This window comes from Anas platyrhynchos, chromosome 1 (genome assembly GCF_047663525.1).
Source record: "Anas platyrhynchos isolate ZD024472 breed Pekin duck chromosome 1, IASCAAS_PekinDuck_T2T, whole genome shotgun sequence".
Classification (NCBI taxonomy): domain Eukaryota; kingdom Metazoa; phylum Chordata; class Aves; order Anseriformes; family Anatidae; genus Anas; species Anas platyrhynchos.
The window spans coordinates 110,008,825-110,033,096 of record NC_092587.1 but is presented as its reverse complement, the minus strand read 5'-3'; the positions used below and the strand labels follow the sequence as shown (position 1 = coordinate 110,033,096).

Below are 24,272 nucleotides of genomic sequence, written 5' to 3'. Positions count from 1 at the left end.
TGCTGGGGATGTTATTTTTTTTAATCCCAGCCACCTTCTTGGAGCCACAAGTCCTGTGTTCCTGGCTTGTCACCTCCCCGTGCGCTGTGGGTGTTTATCCCCAGCCCGCGATCCCGCTGGCCACGCCGTGCCCCTGGATGCGGCGCGGCGCTGGCGCGGCGTTGCGCAAGGTCTGCCTGTCTGGAGGGCGGGCTGCCATAACCTCGCTGCCGGATTTTTTCCTGAAACAATACTGAGCTGCAGGGGTCAGCTGGAGGTGAGGGTGTCGTGTTGCTTGGAGTGACTGAGGAGGCAGCGACCAAGCTGGAAGCCGCGTGGCTGGGGTTAGCATCACCCGGTGTGATAAACAGCTTGCTTGGGCCCGAGAGTAACAGCACAGGCAAGCTGGGTTCAGCTTTTAAGTCCTTGATAACAAACCATCAACAACAGCCTAAACAGAAGGCTTCAGATTGCTCTTGGGGCCCCGATTTTGGATGGTTTCTTCATGCTTGATCATTTCTTTCCCCAGCTAGCGATCCTGCTACAGCAGCTCTTCCATGAGGTTATAAGGCAGAGCCCAAGTGAACCCAGCGCCGAGCCTTTGCGGAGGTGAGCACAGCAGCCGATGCCTCGTGGTGCTCAGGAAGGTCACGGGACTTGCCCTGGCCCTCCTCTACAAAACACAGCTCACATTGCTCTTTGAACCATCTCCTTGACTCCTAAAACCGTGGCAGCGTGGCCCTGCCTGCTTTTGGTGATAGCAAACATTTGCTGAGGTAAGGGGAAGGCACTAGCCAGAGGCCTCTGCTGCTTCTGTGTGTGTGCTGGGTTAGGCTGGTCTTAAACTTTTCTTGGATTTTATTTATTTTTTTAGTAAGGCATACCTGCATGGATGCACAGAAGGGATATAGTTATGAAAACGAGACGTGTTCAGCTACTCCAGCACCCACCCTGGCACAGAGCCACGGCCTCTTCCCGAGCTGATGGGGTGCCTTGTGAGCCTGATCATAAAGGCCCAATTTACACCCGTAGGTTCTATATTAAAAAGGGGGGGGAGAGGGCAGAGAAAGCAGAAGTTTGGCGCTTTCCTGTCTGCGTGTTCCTCCCTAATCCTGTAACTTTTCCAGTTCCTGACAATTAATGCGGCTGTTCGGTCTTGCTTCTCTTTAAATCTGTAGTGGTTTTATGACCGATTGCTACAGGACAAACCCCAAGTTTCTGTAATAATAGCACACCGCAGCGGTTGTTAATGAGACGGGGAGAATACCAAGATGAGGAGGACGTAATTCTCTGAGGTGACAGAGCACAGTAAACGTTGCTCTTTATTTGAGGTGTTTTTCAAGGAAAAAGGGAGAAAAATATAATTTTGTGCAAGAGCCGGACGGGGTGCAACATTTGCCATCCTCTTCATGCCACCCCTTTCCCAGCCATGCTCTCTTGCCAGAAGGACACAGTCCCAGGGCTGTGAGGTCCCCACAAGCTCTGGGAAGAGTGGCAGCCCCTTGGACATGAAAGCCCATTAGAGGGAGCAGCCGAAATAATTCATCTGGCCCCGTTTCGGTGCCAGGCGGTGAGTGCGTGCCAGCTGGGAGCACGTGTCTGCCCCAATGGGGACAGTGAAGGGATGTGGGGCTCCTGCGTGCACACACCAGGGAGGTGAGAAGGATTGGGGCTGCAGGCCACGTTTTTGGGCAAGGTGTTGGGGAGAGCTGTGGCTGAGCCTCGCTTGCTTCCCACGCGCACACCTCCGTCACAGATCTGCCTGCAGTAGCCTCACTACTCACTCTGTTGACTTTTGGCCATTTCTAAACTAGCTTTAAAAAGTATCTGGAGCAAAAATGGGTTGCTTAGCAACTCACTCCAGCCTGGGACCGCCGGAGAATGGGTCAGTGATTAACAATTATGTACAATCAGGGTTAAAAATGCAGGGCAGCCTGCAACGCTGCTGCTCTGACGACTGGAATATTTCAGCGCCACGATGCTGGCGTTGGTGGCAGCGGTAAGCAAATGTGTACTGGTTGTCCTTCTGCCCTCACCTGCGGGATGACTCGAGACTCCAGCTGTATGAAACGGGATTGAAGTCTCTTTTCTGTACCAGTGCATTACAAAGAAGGATTAAACGACCAGCAGCTGAGGAACGTAGGCATGATTTGTAACACACGTGTAGTTCTTCCCAAGGCTTGGGGCCTTCCCCTGGCCATACAAAATCCCACATGGATGGAAAGGGATCTGTATGAGAGTGGAAAATGAGCCCAGCACGGAGCAGAAGTGCAGGGAGGGAAGGTGGCTTTCTGCTTCTGGTGACCCCACTGAATGCTGGTGTACCCTTCCTCCAGACAAGGAAGCAACAAATGGCATGTGAGCTTGATGAATATACTTTTCCGAGCCTTATTTTGGCAACGTGAGCCTTTTCCCAAGTCCTTGGTGGTGGTTTGCTTTCTGGAGGAAGGAATCCTCGGCAGCTTTTTTGTCTTTCACAGAGTAGGAAAGGAGGTGGCCCGGCTGTGGTGTCATTTACCCCAATAAACGTCCCAAAACGTCCCAGTGCCTATCAGTACTGCAGGTACGCAGGGTGGGAATATCAGGCAGTGAAGCAGCACTCCATCTCTCAGATGTTTTTATAACTCTGGCAATGAAATCAACCTTGTTTTGCCAAGTCATTTACTTTCATTGTCTAATCAGTTTCTGAGGGTTCTTGCCTGTTTGCTTTCTCTTTTTGTTTAATTAACCCGTCTTTTCAGCCTTGTCCCACCCCAGTTGTCATGCCAGGCTTGAGGAATAAAGATCAACTGTGACAGCACTTCTTCAGCTGGTCCCAGGGTTGAATCTGGGGAATCTTTACTGAGGTGGTTTCTATTCCCTAGGATTAATCTTCCATCACTGCCTGAAGCTGAAGAAGTCATGGGCAAGTGGCAGGCCTTTTTCTTCATTCCCTTGACCCCTTTTCCTGCTTTCTCTGAATAGGCTTATTTACTGCCAACTTAAATATCTATATATCTATATGGATTTGTTCGTAAAAGCCCCCTTTCAGACCAACATTACTCATCAGCTAGCTCACCTGCCATCATCACTGGTCAAGGAGAAAAATCACCTTAATGTCCCTTTCCACAAGAGTAAGTGGATGTCTTAATGAATGCTTTCCTGTCCCTTCTAATCGTTAAACACACGTCACCACCATCGGCTCTTCATGGCTTCTCTCTGCCAAGCACAGGGCAAAGTGGTGAAATCCATACTTGAGATTTTCTCCGCCGCTTTTAGGCAGCATTAAGGATCATCAATATGCAGAGCGAAGCCACGCAGCAGTCCTTGGTGTGTGGGGGTAGGAAATGGTGTCTGTCAGCTCTTCCTGGAGCTGCAGGGTAACCGCTGTTGGTCACTGTGCCTCGCTTCAGGGGCTGGTTCTGCTGGGGCATCCATGAACGAGGGGAATAAGAATACAGCAGAAAGAAAAGTAATGAAAAACTGTTGCTGCAAGAAGCAGCTGTGACATCGGCGTATTATTTCCCTGCACTGAAGGGAATATGTAAATCCATGTCCTTTTTCTTGCCTCTTGAATTAACACTAATGCTGAGACTCCTGCGACTGTGTTGCCTGGGCTATGATGCTGCCGGCTGTGCCAACATGGGCATCTCGGGTTTGGCCCCAGAAGAGTAGCTTTTGGTGATTTTTAGGGTAAGAGGAGAAGCTAATTTCTGTGATTTGGGGGGATAGGAAAGTGAGTTGTTATCACAGAACTAAAACGCTGTTTCCTTTCTGCAGCATTTAGCAAACACTGTCCTTAGCATCTCTGTCTCATCTTTGTAACTCCAGGATTTCTGTGCTCTGAAGGGAGGGAGATGAAAATGCGACTGGCAGTAGGCTTAAGAATTGTCTTGTTCTTAAATCCCCACTATTTTTAAGTAGGATTTCAGAAACCGACTGTATTTTAATTTGGTTTGTCGAAGTATAATTACCGCAAATGAGGTAAGAAACGAATTTAAATACAGCAAGTGTAGTGGAGGATCCAATTTTCAGAAATCAGTAGAAATATAATTGGAGTCATTAAGTGCTGACTTCAGTAATTAAGAGTCAGCTTTTGACGTTTCAGGCTTGCGATACTAATTGCCCATGGAGAGGATTGGGAAAATATTTTGTTCCCTGCAAATTTGGTCGCTCTCCGGCCTGGGCGTGAGGTGCTGGGTGCCTGCGTTGGGCAGCCTGTCTTGCTGTCGGGGTTTGATTTGGGATCACAGGTTTGATAAAATAACCGTGTCTCTCTCTCTCCAGACTTAAAAAATGCTCTGAAAGTTTTTCAGAAGAGGGATCAGTGGTAGGAGAAGTGCATCCTCATCATTTCTTGTTCGTGAAAGTCTCTTCTAAGAAAACTCTCTCTTAAGGAGTCAGATGTTACACATTTTTAACTCCAGCAGTTCAGCCAAGATGCTCGGTGCTCTTTTGTCATGATAATGGAAAATCCATAAAAAGCTGAACGTGCTTTTTATGGTGATAGTTATCATCATCTGAAGCCAGCCTTATGTTTACTGTCCTATTAAAAATGCTAATTATTCAGAACAATGGCACACACAAAGCTTTTCTCTTTCATTCTGCTTTTATTCCTTTCCAGAAACCCAGATAATGCCATAGCTTGGGCCAAACCCGGATAATGCCATAGCTTGGGCCTCCAGCATGGAAACTGACGCGATCGTTTTCACGCTCTTTCACGCCCCCAAACAAATCCATCGGTGCCTGAGATCTCCTGCTCTGTGTTCTCGTTTGTAACCACCTTACGGCCCAGCCGAGACCAAAACCCAGCCGGGAGGTGGCTTAAAACACGGCCTTAAAACTCATGTCGCACTCGTACCCTCGCTCCCTGCGGCAGGGCAGGCCCGAAGGTGCTGCCTCATCCTCCCCACACCCTGCTCACAGCTGCGGATTAGGGGAGCAGCGAGGATACGCTTTGCTCTGTACATAATTTCTTCCCCCTGCCTTTTTACTCTCCCCCGTTTCCTTCAGTTTTAGTTAGTGTTGCCGCCTAATTGGATTACCAGGTCACTTGCTGACTGCGGGCTGCGCAGGACTGGGAGCAGTCCCCGAGGCTTTGCACTTTGGGAGCTGCCTCACTCCCGCGGGCCCTCAGCAGGAGCTGGCACTTCCCACAGAACCGTCTAATGGGCACCTGAAGGAGTTGATCCCTGCTTTGCTTTCACCTGGCTTCTGAGCTCGGGGAGGGCAGGGGGAGATGCTTCGTGTGGAGGCGTGCGTGCGGTGACCGGTCTGCAGCCGGTGCTGGCCGTGCTCTGGAGAACGCGTCCAAAGGCGAGGCCGTGCCCGCAGTTGAGGTGTTTGCACGCGGGGGACGAACAGCCCTTCAGGAGTGCGCTCTGCCTCTTAAACAAAGCACCTCTTTGCAGTTTCCATGGTAAGCCCTCCTCCAGAACTGAACAGCAGCCACAAACGCTTACATAAAACGCAAGCCGCGTGCCACAGCGGGGCTGAGGGCTGCGCGCCTCAGCTCTGTTCCCTCATCCTGCAGGGGAGCCGTGCACATCCTGCTGCCGGAGCCTGAGTCCCCGGGGAGCCTCCTCGTGCTCTTCCCAGAGGAGAATTAAAGGTGTTAGTGGGACTGCATGGAGGGAAACTCGGAGCCTCTGCTCTCAAGGTACCTCTCTGCAAGTAGTGCTGGCGAACTCCCCGGCGCTGCTGTGTTCACCTAGAAGTTGTTAGAGCTGTGGGAAGTAAGAGAACTTGCCAGGGTGAGTACAAATGCTGTGTCAGACCTTGTTTGGAGAAGTTGTTATTATTTTTTTTAGAGTTACTGATGTATTTTCAAGGAAGAAAACAAACAAACTCTAATTCTGGGAGAGCAACTTCTGTGCTGTGCCAGCTCTTAGATTTTGCCGGTTTGAGTGTGTACTGCTTTTTTTCTCCTTGTTTCTATGCCTCCTGAAATATTCACATCTGAGTCTCACCTGCTTAAAATCTGTCACATGGCGTGTGCCGAAGTGTGCGTGTGTATGCGTGTGTGTGTGTGTGCCCCGTGTCCCTGTCTTCACACGCCCTTCGTGGTGCTCCAGGAGTGTACCCAAGGTGATGGCACCTTGGGAAGGCTGCATGTGGCAGGTGACTGCAGGCCCTGTTTCGTTTTTTCTCCTTTCCCAGCACAGCTCTGAGCGGCAGGCAGTGGTCGTGGCTGCTCCCCTGGCCCCGCACAGCACCGAGCCCGCGCTGATTGCTGTGCACACGGGCTGTCAAATCCCCCAGCACGGAGCTTGAGCAGCACGGTGGGGCCAACTCTGAGGTTCCTGCCCTCCTCCAGAGGGAGGGGTGCGAGGTTTTGGTTCTTTTTCTCCTTTGAGTTGTACAGAAGGGTGAGGCAGGGGTGCAGGGGAGGTGACAACCGAGCTGGCACCTTTGCTTTTGCTTTCTCGTCTCTGTATGGTTCGTCCCCATCACCATAGGCCGGACCAAGCATTGCACTCGGATGAAGGATGTTGGGGTTTTCCTTGAGGCTGTCACCTGGCCCAGGGAGGGGGTGCAAGCAAGAGGTTTGCAGCCTTGGGGGCAATGCCTGGGCCCCCACCCGTCCTCTCTGCAGGGAGAGGAGGATGAGCAGCGTGGGCTCCTGTGGCCTCTCTCACTGCTCTCCCAGCCCAGCGGTGGCTGTTAGAGTGCCAGGGGGACACCGGGGCTATTTGGGGGCTCTCGGGGACATCACTTTGTTGGCTCCCAGCCTGGAAGTGTGGAGGCCCCACTTGTTCATGATGAAAGCCAAAGCCCTGCCGAGGAGGCTGCCATGTGCCTTGCTGCCCTTGGAGGATGCTCCTGGCCCCAGATGTGTCAGGGGGGGCTTTCTTCTTTCTTCCCTCTTTCTTTTCTGCTTCTCCCTAGGGTCTTTGTTAACCGCGAAGCCGTTAATGCGGAGTGAAGGCATGGAAACTTCGTATTGTAGCAATTAATCAGCCCTCCCTAATATTTTCCAGCTGTAAGTTGCCAGTGCTAACAGGTACGTGCTGCTGCAGCCGAGCGGCCGATCCTGCCAGCAGCGGTGGCGTGGCTGCTCACGGCGTCACGGGGAGCCGGAGCGCGCCCCTGCCCCAGCGCAGCGCCGTGATTAGTTTAACAGAGAGTTTCCAGTTCGTAGCTCAACGTATTTTTACTAGATTTACTTTCCCCTCCTGTACTTGAGCTAAACCTAGAAGAGAAAAGGTGCGACGTTGTCACGGGGCAGCCAGGGCGAGTCTCTAGGCTTGGGCTCACTCCCTGCAGCCAAATAAAGCCCTGCTTGATTTCGGTAGGTGTGGGGGATTATTGAGGCTGTGGGCAACGTGCACACAGCTCTCCTTGTCAATAATTTATATTAAAAAAAAAGTGAAGGATTGTCCCTTTGACAGTGTTCTGTTGCAGAGACGTGAGATTTCCAGCCCTCTGGCACCGCCGCCTTCCCAAGGAGGGGTTTGGGCACCGGGTGTTGGTCCAGGCTGCGAGATAAAGCAGCAGCTGAGCGCCTTTCCTGCCCTAGATTTAAAGACTCGCTTCAGGGAGCGCACTCGGATGAAGAAGGGCAGGGGCGAATTGCAGGCGGCACTTAGGGAGCTCATCTGGGGATTTCAGCCCTGTAGTTTGTGGCATGAAAGCTGTGCTTCGCTACGAGAAACGGCAATAAAAGCCGACAAGCCTAAAGACCCAGATTAATTTAGAAACTCTGCAGCGGGGGAGGTGGGCTGGCAGCAGCGGTGCGGTGACTCAGCTTGACCTCTCCGTAAACTCCTCCAAAAACACGGGAGCTGCCCGAGCCGCCGTAGGACCGTGGGGTCCCCAGGGACGTGGTGGGTCTGTGCCGGGCTGCGGCGGGGCTCCTGGGATCAGGATCCATCCCGACAGCGCTGAGCAGCGCGCGGTGCCGTGTGGCAGCGTGTAGCAGCGCCTTCGTGCAACCCGGAGCAGTCGGCTGGCGCTTGTACGCGCCCTGTGCCGCGGCCCCGTGGCTGTTAGAGAGGATTTAATTATCCCGATGACCCACGGGAACAGCAGGAACAGGCCCGTTCACGTCGAGCCACCGGAGCCTGCGTGGTTATTTCGTTTCCCTCTGTCCTCCTCCCTCCTCTCCAGCAGAAAGCTACAAAGTGAAAGATGATCCCCGTGTTCCTGGTTCCCAGGCTGGTGGATGCGATGGTTCCTGTGATCTTTGTTTATACAGATCTGAGGGAGATTAAAGCTCCCTTCACAACTGCAGGGCCTGTCAGGAGGCTGGGCAAGGTAAGCCTGTGTGTGCATCTCCCCCAAAACACTTCAGACCTCCTGGTACCTTCCAGCCTTACGTTTGTGCAGCTGTTGGCTTTGTGTAGCCCCGCAGGCCCCTCTCTAGGAGAATTTTAACCATTTACATGGGCTGTTACAGCTGCAGGCAGATTCCCTCCGATCATTTATCAACTCCTGTTCCTTTCAGTGGCAAATCCTCCTTTGAGAAGGTGTTTGGTTTCTTAGCAGCGTTTGTGCATATGATTTCTTCTTTATGATCAGTGGCATTCATGCTCTTTGTTTTCCAAAGCAGCGTTACTCAGAAGCACTCTCCTCTGTGATGTTACATAAAATGACGAAGGCTGTGTCTTACCTTGCTGCACGTGTGTGCCCACATGCGCGGCGTGGACCTCACAGGGGTTGAGTAGCGTTTCTGGAGCACTGCGGAAACTCTGGAGCTGCAGTTTGCACAGCAGAATGCACCGTGGGCACCTACAATCAGCAGCTGGATGCAACTCTGGAGGAAGATCCCACCTGTAAAGCAGTCCCGTTTGAAGGGGTTTGAAGGCAGCTGCAGCTGGAGCCCTGGCTAGTTGGGCTGGCTTCTTACGAAAGCATCTCTGAAAGCTGCTTTCCGGAAGGCAGGGAGCTGAGGATGCGCAGAAGGACGAGGTCTTGGACGTTGCCTGGCCGGTGGTTGCTCCAGTGAAGAGGTTGTGCTCCATGCTGAGCACAGCAGCGATGTTGGAGCCCGGGGCCTTACCGGGTGTCATTGAGCTCGCGGTCTCTGCAGCGCTTACATCTCTCATCAATGGGAGCCTTTTTATTTCAGAAATCAGAATGGAGGAGCAGAGCGTGCTAATTTAGTCTTAATGCCAGGTTTTACCGGGAGACATTTGTTACCAGTGAAGTGCACTTAACTTCTGAATAGATCTTGGTAGGCACATTTCATTTGACTGTATGGCCTAAGTAAGATTATTACATAAGCCTCTTCTCAACAGTTTAAAGCCTAATTAAATATTCTCTCTTCTTGGTTGTAAGGGAGATATTATTTTAATTACAGTAGCTTTCTTCTGACGCGCAAAGCACTCTTGTATCCAGAAGAGCGTGGCAGTTTCCTAAATTCGATATGCACGCTTCCAGACAATCTCAGTTGAGTTCAGCTCAAGGCTGACCAGCAGATATGGCACTAAGATGTAAATCATACACCCTTTGCCTCTTTGTGTCATCCAAAAACCTTTTCCTCTCTGTGTCATCCAAAGCCGGTGTGTTTTAACGTTAGCGTGCAAATTTCCATTCTTCGTTGTTAGTGAAGAAAATGGAAAATATCTTACGACCCCCTCCTCCCTTTGTCCTTGCTTTACCATCTTTGCCATCTGTTAACCTTCAAAAGATTATTTCTAGAGCTAAAAGCTTAGAATGTGGATAGAAAAACTGCCGAGGGCTTTTATAACGTGCGTGAGACTATCCAGATGTGTAACAGGTCGATGTGAACCGAGGCTCCGGTAATTTTGAAAATGAGAAGATGACCACGATACAGCTCCTAGAAAACCGATCAATGGGTTATTTGTGGTCTTCTGAACATCTGGAATTATTTCCAGATTTTGCAGGAGATTTAGTGTGCAATCGAGGGCAAATTGCTTCGTTTCTGTCTGCCTCGTTTACTCCCCTGTGTAAAGACAAATAAAACCGATGGGAGATAGTTGTACGAACAGCTGTTTATTGTTCAGTAGTGGTATGGCCTGCGTAAGGTACTGCTTAGGTGTAGTTAATCCTGCCTTGGGGCAGCAGGATGCCTTGTCCAACCTTCTGAGGTTTCTTTCAAGCCTGCGATCCGGGCTCTGTTGGCTCAAAACAAGCCGGCGTGTTTCAGGTAGGAGCTGAGCTGAGCCGTGATGGAAGCCGTAGCCGTGTTCCTGTGTAGTGCGGCATTTCACTTGGCTTCTCACGTTACCCCCGGTTAGTCATCCCTCCTCTGAATCCTTCCTCCCCTCCTGAATCGCAAACCAGATCCTGCTTGGCGGATGGTGCGCATCATTACGAGAATTTGCCCTAGCAACCAGATAGATTTCCAAAAATAACTTGCCCATCGTTGCAGAGCATCTCTGAACCTCAGGACGTTACGCCGCCGTCTCTCCGAGTGGCTGAAGGCTGGCGTTTTGTTTCCAGCCGGTGGAGCAAAATAAACCATACCGTGAGTAGACTTGACTTTGTGTGCAGAGCAATGCTATTTGAGACACGAGAGAAATTCCTGCCGTGTTTACACACTGAAGAAAAATGCCTTTGAAGCCAAAATATTTCTTCTGTGTAGCCATGCGCGTGATTTTATTTACAGCTCGTTATCTGAATAGGCATCTGCTTGCTGAGCACCTGCTCTTGACAGAGGTGTAGTGCCCAGGTAGGCCGTGCCGTGTTCGAAGCTCTCTGCCTAAGGGGCTGCTCGGGGACCTCCAGTCCCGGGTGCATGGAGGAGAGGGACAGCCGGTTACGGAGGCTGTTCCTTTCTCCCTGTGTGGGTGTGTACGTTTCTGCTGCTATTTCTGTTTGTTTCTCATTTTGCTAGTCCGGGAAATATTGTAAGATGCTTTAGGAGCATGACCATTTGCTTTTCCCCATCTCTCCAATTTACAAATGGTGCAGACCCAGTGTTGGGGGTATCGCTGCCTCTCCCTGGCCCTGCAGGAGGGTGAGGGTTTATAGGGCCGTGTTCAGCTGCTGCCTGCTGTTGTGGCAATGCCGATTGCTGTGATTAGTTTGTCGTTGCTTTTGGAGGACGTTTTGCAGCCTGATACCTTGTTGTGTTCCCCTTCCCTGCTTATCGGCTTCAGTTCTCCATTTTCTTTCCTCTAGCCGTCTCCTCACTATCCATTACACTTCATGTATTTTTTAAGTCCCTCTCCTTCAGCTGTTTTTCCTTTTAATCTTAATGCAAACTCAAAAGGAGGAATTCTAAATAACTTGGCAACGGCCCCGTGGTTTTTTGCATAACTTTTAATCGCAGTTGTATTGGAAACATAAATTCTCTCTTGTAAAACTGGATCATACCAAAAATGTTCTCACCGTGCTTGGATGTAGAACTGGGTTTGTGTCGGAGGGAGAGCGAAGGGGTGAGCGTCGCCTCGGATGTGGTCGGGGCATCGCTGGGAGGTGGGAGCCCTGGGGCAGGTTCCTGCTCTGCCTTCCCACCTGGTGGTCCTGGTCCCCTCGGGTGGATGGCCACTGGGTTGATGGGGCTCTTGGGATTTCTCTGCTCCTTTGAAACGAAACTTGCAGCCCTCACCTGAAAGACTTCCCATGTTAAAAATACTGTTTTTTTGTAACTCTCGTTTTCTGGTATCAGTTTTGACAGCCACCTTCTGCTGACGTAGAGGGGCACAGTGATTCAAACCTGCAGGTGCAGCTCAATCTGTTAGCCAACAAAATCAATTAATTTGGGTTTTACAGGAGAACCCATTGCAGTGCTCACAGCAGAGAGAGGAAAAAGCAATCCTAGGATCATTTTCATTGGAAAAGCCCTCCAAGAGCACGTAGTCCAACCTTTAACCTAGCGCTGCCAAGTCTGCCGCTAAACCATGTCACTGAGCTCTGTATCGGCATGTTTCCTGAAGACCTCCAGGGATGGTGACTCAACCACTTCCCTGGGCAGCTCATTCCAATGCTTTGCAAGCCTTTCAGTGAAGAAGATTTTTCCATATCACCAAGCTAAACTTCTCCTGGCACAACTTGAGGCCATTTCCCCTTGTCTTACCACTTGCTGCTTGGAAGAAGAGACCAATCCCCACCTCGCTACAGCCTCCTTTCAGGTAATTGTAGAGCACAATGAGGTCTCCCCTGAGCCTCCTCTTCCCCAGGCTAAACAACCCTCAGTTCCCTCAGCTGCTTCTCACAGGCCTTGTGCCCCAGGCCCCTCACCAGCTTTGCAGCCCTTCTCTGGACACGCTCCAGGGCCTCGATGTCCTCCTTGCAGCGAGAGGCCCAAAACTGAACACAGTGCTCGAGGTGCGGCCTCACCAGAGCCGAGTACGTCAGGACATTCACTTCCCTAGCCCTGCTGGCCATCTACTTCTGATACAAGCCAGGATGAATCACGAAATGTACCGTGCCAAAATGCTGGGCATGAGGCTCTGTGTGCAGTCACAGATCGCCTTTACTCTGCAAATTGCCCCTATCGCTGTCTCGGGATTGTACTAAATCCATTGCTGACAGCGCCGATACCTTCACTCGGTGGTGGACTTTGCCAAGGAGGCAGCTTGTTCTCTGGGCACTTTGCTGCGAGGCCTCCTTGGCTTTATCTGATGGGGATTGCGAATGTGAGTTCCGCGGTGTGAAGGAGATCAGTGAGGAGCTACATGAAAGGCTTGGGCCAAAGCCCGATGAAGTCAGTGGAAAATTCTTAAGCTGTTGTTGGTGGGCTCTGTATTGTGTCCAGGAAGGTTTAATCTGATTTATGTTGACTACTGTAAATAGCTTCTAGATGATACAAAGAATAGTGAGTCTTCAGCTCATTTTTCTCTTAAACACAGTAGGTCTGGGTCAGAGCAGTGTGTGCTGGTAGGGGCTGAGGTAGGGAGGCAGATGTGTAGTGCTTCAGGACTTGGCTTCTTGATCAAGCTGTACCATGCAAGCTTTTCTGCCTCCTGTCTTCGCCAAAGTGGAGTGTGCCTTCAGTGCCATACGCTTGTTTGTCTAGGTTTGTTCCTTCGTAGTTCAGCTGTGACCTCTTTAAAAAAAAAAAAAACACAACATAAAATAAAATTCAGAAGTGAATGAAAGCAGTGGTAGGTAATTCAGCATAAATATGTGATGACATGCAAGATGTAGGTTCTCGGGGGCTAGAAGTTACGTCGATTGTTAGTACAGAAAACAGAGAACTGCTGGGGTCCGAGGGGCTTGCCAGACATTGATTTGCTCGTGTGGATGTGGGAGAGGGGGGACAATCAGATATAATATTTACTCTGAGTTGCAGAGAGAGGGCCTTTCATTATCTGCATTCTCTAGGGTATTCTGTGTTCTCCAGCATATTCCTGCCATATGTGTTTAGTTTCCAGAAGTTTATATACATTATCTGCTTCTCGTTCCAAACAATATAACATTTATTACTAGTTTCATGAGTTGTTGTTTCAGGGGGGGAAAAAATCTGTACAGAGCTGCCTGTAACTTTGATTTCTGCTCTGGCACCGTACCACACGCAATATATACCATCTGCGCCAGGGAGGATGGTAAAAAATATGCCTACCAGCCAAGTCGCTGGGGAGTTGTCTCAGAGCCATTCACTGCGATGCAGATCGTTTTGGGGAAGGTTACTGATGCCGTGCTGTTGGTGGGAGAGATGGCTTTTATCTGCTAACCCTTCCCCGTGTCATAGCAAGGGATCCCTGGAAAAAGCTCGTGTGTTCAAACTGTGGATGCGCACGTCCCTGCTTGCACCTTGTTAATGCCACCAGCAGCCCCGGTGCTGCTCCAGGGTCCCATCCCTCATCTCCTCTCCTGGAAAGGTCCCGGTGCTCCCTGCTGCTCCACAGGTGGTGCTGGGGCCAGGATTCGGCCCTGGGGAGTTCCCAGAGCCATGGCTGGGCCGTCCCCGTCCTCCCGATGGGTCCTGGGCGAGGAAGGTGGCGAAGCAGGCAGGGAGAGCAGCGGCACCTGAGCCATTGGTCTGCAGGAACGGGGGCAAGGAGAAGAAGAACATGCTCCCACGACCCACGTGCATGCAATGTGAAGCCATCCAAGAGGTATTGGGTAAATCTGGGGCCTGGGGAGGCAGAGATGGGCATCTTCCTCGCCAGAGAGCTTCTAGGGTCCCTTTGCAGCTCCTTTTCCGAGACCTTTTCCGAGGCAGGGAAGAGCACGCCAAGAACACAACGGCAAGGAAGTGTTCTGGGACATCGCAGAAGGAAGCTTCTCGACAATAATTTATTCTGCATACAGGCTGTGTGCCTGCAGCCTCACGGCCCATGGATGAAAAGGCTGCCCGTAATTATAAACAAATCGAAGATCGCCGCAGTGCTGTAACGTCATTTTCTGTGCTTACCTTCTCTTTTCTGAATTACTCGTGCTTGATTGTTACAATTGATTGCAATTGTGAGAGCTAATTTTAGTGCGTAAATTTGGTAAGGGAAGCCTGCCAACTGTGTAATGGCAGGCAGCAGCTACCCAGGATTCGATAAAGGGTTTAGTGCTCTTGCTTCCTCCAACCAAGTGTTAGCAACTGCTTCATGGGCTCAGATATATACATGTATGCACACACGCATTATATGTATGGACACTACATATTTCTTCTCAATGCAGAACATTTAGCCAACCCCCTGTGAAAACAGAACAGCAATTGAGGGAACTGAGGTGAGTTTTAAGAAGGAGCTGAATTTAATGCTGATCAGAAAGTGGTCGTTGCCTTAGGTATAGTACAAATACTAAAACCAATTGAGTTCAGTGTTAAACTTTGCGTGATGGAAAAGAGGGCAAGCGGTGTTCTAACCTTTAGAAAAAAATCCAATCTGTTTGGTTTATGAAGTTAAAGGCAACCATATGGGTACATAGATCTGGGCCCTTGGAAAATGTCACGGCAGTTTTCCTAGCAGCCTAGTCCAATTTCCAGGGGGTTCGGTGTCAGGACTTGCAGGAGAGTAGATGTAGTTGCCAACAAGAGAAGCATCAGAGATTTGTTCCTAAGTGAATTTTTAAGTCAGAAATGAATTTTCTTCCTGTATCTCGTTTGCATATATTGAGGATCGAAGGTGTAGGAATCTTTGGGGCTGCTTTCCAGCGCCTCTTCTCTTCTTCCACACGCATTCAGCCTAAACAGAGGAAGGAATTTTATGGGGTCAAGAGCGTGTGAAAAGTGCAAGTGGGTTGGTGGGGCTTTTGGGGCACAATTGTTCTGTCTGTTGAAAAACATTACTTGTTTTTTTAAGAAAAAAAAAAAAGAAAAGCTCATCTAAGAGACTAGTTCTGGTTACTTAAAGTAAGCTCACGTGTAAGGTAAGGCACCAAACCTGACTGGAACTCATAGCATCTTTCTCCCACAGGTTTTTGGTGTCTCCTCTCGCTCGTTTTTCATGCTGTCATTCCAGTTGTGATTGTTTGAAAGCAATTGGTATGTTCAAGCTGACATTGTACAAACATTTATCTTGGTCATCCTCCTGGAGTTATTCGCAGATGTTAAGCTTTGGCAAAGCCAGGACCAAGAATGACAGGTGGAGGAGCCTTGTTCTTGAATCAGCTCTCTTTTTGTCTCGGTTTTCGGGATTTTTAGTTCAACTCCGTGCCATATGGGGTTTACTTAAGGAGATAGCTTGTCCCTGTAAAAGCGTATTTAAAAGGGATAGAACAGTTTAAATATGTTCAAGAGAATTAATTAAAATGTCTTTCAATTGAAAGGGAACGAGAGTAGTGTGTGTTTTTTCCCTTCAAAATAAAGCTCCAGCCCTGTGAAACATTTTGCATCCATTACAAAAGGAACTTGAGTACATTTTTCTAAAACGAGGAATGAGCAAGCTGCATCTGCTAGGTGTGGGAGTGACATTTCAAAATCCCACTGACAGCTGCATTATCGAGCTAAACATCCTCGCGCCCGGCCTGGTGCTGACTGAGCGACTCCCTGCTTTCTAGGGGTGAAATCGCCCCTTTGGAAAATGCCAGCGGGGAGCCTGAAATAGGGCAGAGCCCGCAGCCCTGGGGAATCCGCGAGCTTGGTTGTGAGGGGATCTGCAAAAGGTAGCCGTGACGTGACAGCCAGCTCCTGCTGCTACAAGCGTAGGCGTGCTCGTGTAGCCACAGCGCTGGGTGCGAAACGGGGCTTGGTTAGTTGGCATGCCTGGCTGCGGGGGGATGCTGCCTTCACGGGGCAAGGCGAGGTGTTCCCCATGGGTGCCGAAGCCAAACCTGCAGTCTGCGTTCGAGGCTTACGGGGAAAAACAAAAACACAAGGACAAACCCTTCTGAGCAGTGTTGGAGGTGCTGAGGGATCGTGGCTCGGGCTCATTGCAGCACGCTACCTGTTGGGGCTTGCTTTTCGGAAGAAAATAAAGTTGCTTTCTGGAAAGTCTCGTGTGTGTGTGTGCTCCAAGCCTGGGCTGCTGCTGAAGGGGACACTGTTATCCCCTGTTTTCCTTTGCTGGTCCCTGCGTTCTTGCTGCCTTGCTGTTGTCAGCACCGGTGCTCCACGCCACGTGGCTGAAGAGGAACCTGGCATCGTCGGGGGTGTTTTCAGGCACCAGTGTGACCAGCACCTGGCTGCAGTTCTCCTGGGTTTAGCGTCGTGGCCAGTGTTCAGAGCAGAATAAAACCCTTTGAAAGCCCGCTTGTCTCACTCCTTCCTTCCTTCACTGTGCAGGTGACCAAGCACTGGCACAGGCTGCCCAGAGGGGTTGTGGAGTCTCCTTCCTTGGGGAGCTTCAAAACCCAGCTGGATGTGGCACTGGGCAGCCTGCTGTAGGTTGGATCTCCACAGGTCCCTGCCCACCTCAGCCACGCTGTGGTCCTGAGGCAGTGCTCCTCGAGTACAGCTGCTTCAAGGCAAGTCCAAAGCAGGTGTAACTACCTCAGTAATTGTGGAAAGAATGGAAAAGGGCAGATTTCTAGCCAGCTGCCTGCTCCATCAGCTGTCCCTGGGCTGCAGCATGTCGAGGAAGCGGGGCTGATACTCTGACAGAGACACAGCCGCCTCGCCGGCAAGTGCCGCAGAGCCAGGGTTCAGACTTGCAGTGGTGAGTAACCTGTGAGTTGTCAGGAATGTGGTGGAGGCGTCACACGAGGGAAAAATGGGATGAGGTAAGAGACGGCTCTTGTGCAAGAGCACAGGAGGGGTACCGCAGCGGGAAAGGGAGGGTTTTCCTAGCAGGTGAACGGCAGGGCAGCAAACAGGGCTGTGGTAGTAGGCGTAGGAGATGACCCAAGAACAACTGGAGGCCATTCCCTCTAGTGCTAGCACCAGTTACCTGTGAGAAGAGGCCGACCCCAGCTCCCCACACCTTCCTTCCAGGTAGCTGCAGAGAGCAATGAGGCCTTCCCTGAGCCTCCTCTTCCCCAGCCCAAACACCCCCAGCTCCCTCAGCCCTGCCCCTCACAGGACTCGTGCTCCAGGCCCCTCACCAGGGCTCCATAGCCCTGGTTTTGTCCCTTTGCTGTCTCTGTGCCTGGAAGCTCACGTCTGGCTGCTGTGCTGGGGAGCTCGACAGCGCAGTGCAGGCTACGTGCCGGTTGCTTTTCTTTCCAGATTGGCAGCAAGATAGGAGAAGCATTTGGACGTGACCCGTCTACAGCCCAAGATTGTTTCTGCACTGGCAAATACGCAAAGAGATAAAGCAATGGGGAGCCGAGGGCTAAATCTCTGCACAACGGCGAGGAGCACGGGTAATAGGATTGCTGAGTTGGAGTTACAAGTCACAAGGACAAGCACGGTGTGGTGATACCGCGCTGCCACGGCCTCCTGACATCAAACAGGAGCTGGGGATTTACAGGGGCTGCTGGAGACGCGTGGGTTTCACTACAGACTTCTGGAATAGCCGAAGAAAAGAAAAGGCTCTCGTAGAGGAGGCAGAACGGGGCCCTGAGAGGGCTGCGGCCCTCACGGGGGGGAGTCCCGGGTGCAGAAGGCAGGAACCTTGAGGTCGTGAGGTACCACAGGTTGCTTGTACATGAAATACACAAGGAAGGAAACTGCTTGTAGATCTGCTGGCAGAACCGTGGCTAATTCACAGGCCAAAACACGTCTTGTTTTATCTTTTGAGAAGCCAGGGGTCTGCTTGGTGTGGTTCATGGCCCGCCTGTCTGCCACTTCTGCCCCTCAGCCCTGAAGGAGGGAAGCACCGAGAGGTGGTGGGCCGGGGGTGCGGGCAGCGAGGCCAGGCTGAGGGGCGAGCGGAGGAGATGTGGAAGAGGGGCAGTGTTTGTGCTGGGAGTGTTTCTTCCCTGAAAACCTGACTCTGCTGAGAGAGCAGACGTCATGGTGGCTGTAAGGGAGCTCAAACCCAGGCCTGGGCCCCAAATCTGCCTCTGGGGGGCAAGCTGGGCTCCTGCCAGGAGGCTGGTGTGGGCTGCGTGTCTTCTCGGGGTGGCTTTGGCTGCCTCCGCTGCAGGTCTGAGCCCACAGGGATCAGCTCTGGCCCGAGGAGGTTCCCCGTTGAGACAAGTCACAGAAGGGCTTTGCTCTCAGCAGCCACCTTGGCTCCTTTTTGCCATGCAGCTCTTTGGCTGTGGCCAGCGTGTTGGTAACCAGTGAGGGGCCGCTCACGTTGAGTGAGGCGCACGTGGAGCAGCAGCGGGGCTTTCATTAGGGGCTATTCAGCGAGCAGGTGCTTCCTTTTGGGTTTAGCTTACCCAATTCATCAAGGCATTGCGACTCGGGGCGTTTTAAATTCCCAGCTCCTGAAGAACAAAGTCGTTTTCTCAGCTCTGGAGGCCAACATCTGCCCGCAGAGATTAACCGTGCTCCTCCAGCAACGGGCACGGATTTCCGTGGTGGAGGGGGATGCCGTGGAGAGAGCATTAAACCCCGGTGCAAGTTGGCTCACTTGGATGGAAATTGCTCGGCAGGTGGGGAGGGAGGTGTGTTTATCTGGGGGACGCCTGGTGGTGTTACAGCACCCGGGGGATTGGGTTCAAAATGAGCGATCCCAGCCGGGTGGTAGCTCGGGATGCTGTCAGTCAGCTCCCACCTCCACTCCCAAACAGCCCAGGTTTGGCAGAGGTCTGCTGCAGGTATTGAGGAGCAGGTGGATTCCTGCCAGCCGTGCAGCTGGCTGCCTGGCTCTTTGCAGCTGACCCCTGCATCTTTCTTTTCTATTCCAGGAGCTGCACGGGACGGCAAATGGTTCCCAACCTTCCTCCTTACTTCTGTGACGCCCCCATGTGAGTAACAACCCCAGTGCTTTTTTGTTGTTATTTTTTTTTTAAGTAGTCTTGTCGTGCATCCATTCACAGCTGCTATTCCCCACTATAATGTGCTCATGTCCCAGTTCCTTTCTCAGGCCCAGGGTGATGCCCCAAACCCTGCAGAAGAGCACGAGTGGTCTCTTAGGAATAAAAACGCAAAGACTCCTTAGTAATGTGCAATGTAATGCACAGAGAAATGTTTATGTGAAAAATGGTGCCAGCAGCTGCATCTTTTATCAAAGAACGTATATTTGGAAATGTTTCTGGGAACACAACAGCGCTAAATCTGGGTAGCTGGTCACTAATCTTTGCAAAGATACAAAGCTGATTAAAAAATAATAATAAAACTCCCCCGAGGCAGCCTGTAAGTTGCAATATATGTGTAAGACCCAGGCTGTTAAAGGTTCCTGTCCTGCCCTGATTCGCTTCCACACTTCCTCCATGTGGTCACTCCAAATTGCTGCCAGCTGGCCTATTTGTCATGTGTGTTTGTTTGCACTGCTTCTAATTTTTGACCTTTCAAAGAGGCAGACAAAATCTGTGGCTTATGCAAATGGTTGAGTTTACAGCCAGCCCAACTGACGAGCGGGAAGGAAAAATGCAATGAGTTGAAGCCACAGAAGGGAACAGATTCAGTTCTCGAGTGCATCAGTATTGACCACGGACACTAGTGTAAATGGGTTGGAGCCTTGCTTGTTGTGTCTGAGGTTTTCTTACCTCCAAATCGCCTTCTACCCGTATTGCAGAGAGCACAGCGGGTTCCTTCGGATGTGTTTTCAGCTTGACAAATGTGCCCCGTTTTGTGTTTGTCCCAGGGTAAGTTTTTTCAAGTAAATCATTTGGTAATGTGGCACATCTATAAAGACAAAACCAGAACAAACAGGAAAAAAAAAGATGTAAAAAAAAATGTCAGCATTGTAGAGAGAGAAGAATGAAACTGGAAGACTGATACATCATCAAACCCAATGTCCCAGTGTGTGGCTGCATAGCAGGGCTGTCAGCCTGTTAACAGAAAACAATAGTGAGGCTGGGTGGCATTTGCAGTTTCCCTGGAGTGAAAGTGCGTACAGTTTGCCGTGGATAATGAAATGTTTTGTATGTGCAATATGTTAATTCTGCCAGTGCAGCAGTCCCGAGGTTCCAATTCACCGCAAGGCTGACATTTATGTCATGAAGAGATGCACAGACATTTATTGGGGTATGGACTGACAGTGCATCTAAAAAAAAACAAAGAGAAAGATGTGCGTGGTTTTCTTTTCCTTCTCTTTGCCCTTCTCTCCCATTCCATCATATCAAATAGTGACTAATGTCAAAAGGGCCATCAGGTGCTGGCGTGGATATGGCCACCTACACATCCTTGGGCATGTTTCTTTGTTACCTCCCAGGGCCTCTGAGTGCTCCTCTGCACCAGAGGACTGGTCAGCAGCAATGGCAGCAGCTTTCTGTGCCTGTTCAAGTAACAGTAAGCCACCATTCGCTCCTCGGTACCACAATCTGTAAGTGTGGTGCTCAGCTTTCCACATGTACTGGAGCTTTGGAGGCTTTGACATAGGAGGGAGGACTTCTTTTGCAGCCTGGTGCTTCCTACTGTGATCTGAAATCATCTCTTCTTCCAGTGCATTGGGGCAGTTTGTCCCAGTGCTGGGAAGGCAGCTGCTTTCCACCTCCTTTGTACTCTGCTGAAGGCTGACAGAAGTTTAAGAAACATTTAGCAAAGTTCCCTGCTCACTGGTCTCTGCCCTTCTGAGTGTGCCGCAGAGATCTGCGTTAGGCTTGAGCACAGCCTTGTGCTTGAGGTTAACCAGAGCTTCCATTATGGTGTTTGCTGGCTGCAAAGGGACAGATTGAGACCTTCTAGCTTAAAATGTGTTGGGGAGGAGTTAACCTGCCAAAATTCCCTGAAAAGATGTAGAAACCTGGTGGATTTGCTACTTCTGGTGCTTCGCGTTGTCTGTCGGTGTTATTATTGATGTGGCAAGGATGTATCGTGGAACCTGCTGAGCTCTCAGGGCCTCAGGAAACCGTGGCATTAGGATTCTTCTCTTCAGTGTCCAGCGATCGACTGACAGCCCTGATTAACACCTGCCTACCAGCTATGGGGATGTGCTGTTTTGCTGTGGGCTTTAGAGCTTCTTCAGTTGTGTCCTGAAGGATGGTGCCCCAGCTGATAGCTGCCCGAAGGACCTACGCGGAGAGTGGGGCAGAAGTGAAGAAGAGGACTCTGCCTGGAGCGGCTCTGGATCACTTGCACGGTGGGAACACCTCATGGGAAGGCTGCAGGAGACCTTTGGCCTTCCCTGGCTTTTATTCTTCTCTGGCAGGGGTCTCTCCAGAGCTTTCACCCATCCGTGGTTAATGCAGGAGGCTCCCCTGGGCTGCAGCCGATGGGTGTGCTGTGAGGCCCACCTGTGGCACCCAGATTCGCTTGGCCTGACCCCGGCTCACCTCCAGATAAGCTCAGCTAAATTTTGCTGTGCCCCAAAATGTGGAACGTGACCACTGCAGTCTGAAGGGTTCCCTTATCTGCTCAGCGCCGCTGTAGTGGCAGAAGTTGGCCTGGGTTAGAGCAGTAATTTCTCCAAGTGCAGCATTCCTGATGCACTTGACCTTATGATATCTGATCACTGTTTTTGTGCAAGTCATGCGACTGCTTAAATCAAGCTACCGTACTGCTCTGCAGTGGGTTTGTGTCCTCCATTGCTTCATCTGCTGCCAGAGCAACACATACCTGCTGCTATTTACACCGTGCAGCCCTTCCACATGGAATTATGCAGATACAGAGGAGGGAAATACCTTTGGTCACACAGACTTCTGCAGAGCAGCATCTGTCTCGAATCACTAGCATCTCCTAGAGCTTTGTACACTTGGAGCACCTGGAGCAGGCAGCTCTGCCATCGGGCTTCCAAACGCTGTATTTAATCACGAACCAGGCTTCAATGGTCAGGTAACAGGCAAAGACTGAAAAAAACTCGTAACAAAGAAAAGGAACAGGCAGGACTTTAAAAGGAAAAAAAAAAAGTTGAGGTGTGGAAAATTAATCAGCAGTTCTGAAATGATCATGGTTGTCAGAGGACAGGGTTTGAGACAGTGTAAGAGGGCAGGTCTCTGCCCTTGGGCTTGCTTGAGTAGTTAGTCTGTAGCTGAACTCCTGTTTTAGAGGATATTATGGATCCCTGAGCACTTCAAAACGTACAGTTGTGCAAGTATAAAGCAGAGGGCAAGTGCCAGTGGGGTTGGTGGCTGCGGGCTCAGGTCAGCTCTTAGGTGCGGGTCTTCCACAGGCGAGTGTCTAACATCACATGTATGTACTGAGGTATCGTCCCTCAGGGTCGCCACTGATTTGGGATTGCTCCATGGGCTTGCAGGAGCGAGGACATTGTTTGAGAACCACAGTTCATACACTTTTCCTGCTTTGTCTGTAAGAAGCTGTGGCCTTCTTCCAAACACTTTTCGGAACAAAATTTGGAAACACTCACTTTTCTGTTAAATCTACTGGTATCAAGAGAAAGTGCAAAACTTCAGACCCTGGTTCAGAGAAGACACTTCCAGTTGCCTCATGCTTTCCTCCTCTTTTTTTTTCTGCATCTCTTCTCCCTATCTGCTAACCACAAGAAAAGAGCCAAGACTTAAACAGCGTTTCCTGGTCATGCTTCTCAGTTTCTTGTTTTCTTAACAGGGGAGTCTGAACAATTTCCTGTAATTCTGAAGCATTTCAAAGCAAAATGCTCCCGTGGCCTTTCCAAATGCTCTCCTCTCTCAGTACGCCTCTGCTGTGCGTTGCTCTTGGCCTCCGTGCTACATCCAGAAGCCCTCCAGGTTTGTTCTGTCGTGTGTCTGCCGCTGTCATCGGCATGGTTTGGCTGGGTCAGACCCTTCCACGAGCTGCGATGTATAAATACAGCAAATACTTTCTGATAAAATTGACTGTCTGTCAATTAAATGGCTTGATACAGGCCTGGGAAAGGAGAAAAAGACCCCAAAAGTAGCTACACCGAGTTAGCTGGCAAAGCTGAGGAAGTGAAGGCACTCAGATGTAAAGCAGGCAGAGCTCCTCAAACCTCGGAGGTGTCCGGGGGGTGGCAAACTCTGTAATTCCCACGTGGTGCTCTGCTACGGTGAGGTTCAGACCAGGCTGGGGCTTCTCCACATTGCAAGGACATTGAGGGGAGGTTCTTTACCATCTGCTAGAAGGATTTGAAGGGGGAAAAAAAAGAAAAAGAAGAAATAAATCAGAGAGTGTTTTCTAAAAATGAGAGCACGCACAGTCAAGCAGCATCTTTTATTTTTATGCAGCTTATCTAAAATAGCTGCGCTGCTGCCTGCTTTCTTAACGTGCATCCGGCAGAGAGCAAAGGCAGCTGCGTATGTTTCTGTGCCATTTGTGCCACTTTTGGGATGGAGGGAGCGGGCCATGAGAAGCTGGGGCTGTGGGGCAGGGCCTGGGGGCTTTTAGAGCTGGCTGCGTCTGGAAAGGGGATCTGGGAAAGGGGAAGTCTCGCAGAGCCGCTTCCTCCGGGCCCGCTGCGGGTGGCACAATTCCACCCCACCCCTCCGTCCCTGCCCCTCCTCGGGGGCTCCTGTGCGGGGTGAGGTGGTGCTGGAGGGAGTTTGTCCCTGCTGTTGGGGCAGGGAGGATGGGGAAGGATGCAGCAGCTCTCCCCGAGGGCAGCGCCACCGGTTATAACCCTGCCTCTGCGCCAGCACCGTGGCCGTGAGCAAACCACTTGCTCTCTGCCTGGCTGCGTGGAGGACAGGGATAATGCCTCACAGGGCTGTTGTGAAAGGGAATTTGCTAATTATTTATAAAGCGCATCGGAGTGCTACTTGAGTTCTACACAGTGTTGTGATAACATCTCATTAGTAATTCCTTGCGATGCTTCGTTTTCTTTCTGCTGTAAATATTGGCCTAATACAGGGACAACTCTGCCCGCGCTAGTCATGCTGGTGACTCAGATGGAACCAGCAAGCTGGGATGAATAAACAGGATCTGGTGGGTAAATGGTTTCTCCTTTTTTTGTTTTGTTCCCCTTGTATGCCATCGTACCCATAGCAATGACATTGCTGGGGTCAGGCCGTTTCGGTGCGATGTCCCGGTGCCTGCAGGGCAGCTGGAGGTGGCCCCGCACCTTCCACCTCACCAGGGCACGGGGACGTGCAGCCAGTGGTGCCTTGTGGTGCCTGGATTTCTCTCCGTGTGCTTCAGA

At 50.9% G+C, this 24,272-nt stretch overlaps 1 protein-coding gene across 10 annotated transcripts in view; it reads left to right on the top strand.

The window, feature by feature from the left end:
• Window positions 1–24,272, top strand: part of TIAM1 (TIAM Rac1 associated GEF 1) — a 154,874-nt gene that overhangs the window by 17,112 nt on the left and 113,490 nt on the right. For 6 of the 10 annotated variants that reach the window (XM_072026333.1, XM_072026341.1, XM_072026320.1 and 3 more), the window contains one exon: window positions 18,985–19,044. Coding sequence is in view for 1 of the 10 variants with exons in the window: in XM_072026307.1 (XP_071882408.1) it covers window positions 17,502–17,547; window positions 18,985–19,044 (106 nt within the window). In the remaining 9 variants the exon portion in view is untranslated. Of the gene's footprint in view, window positions 1–508; window positions 589–5,515; window positions 5,712–16,770; window positions 16,902–17,410; window positions 17,548–18,984; window positions 19,045–24,272 lie in introns of those variants that run through there. The other 4 variants (XM_072026347.1, XM_072026322.1, XM_072026307.1 and 1 more) reach the window with 3 other exon arrangements.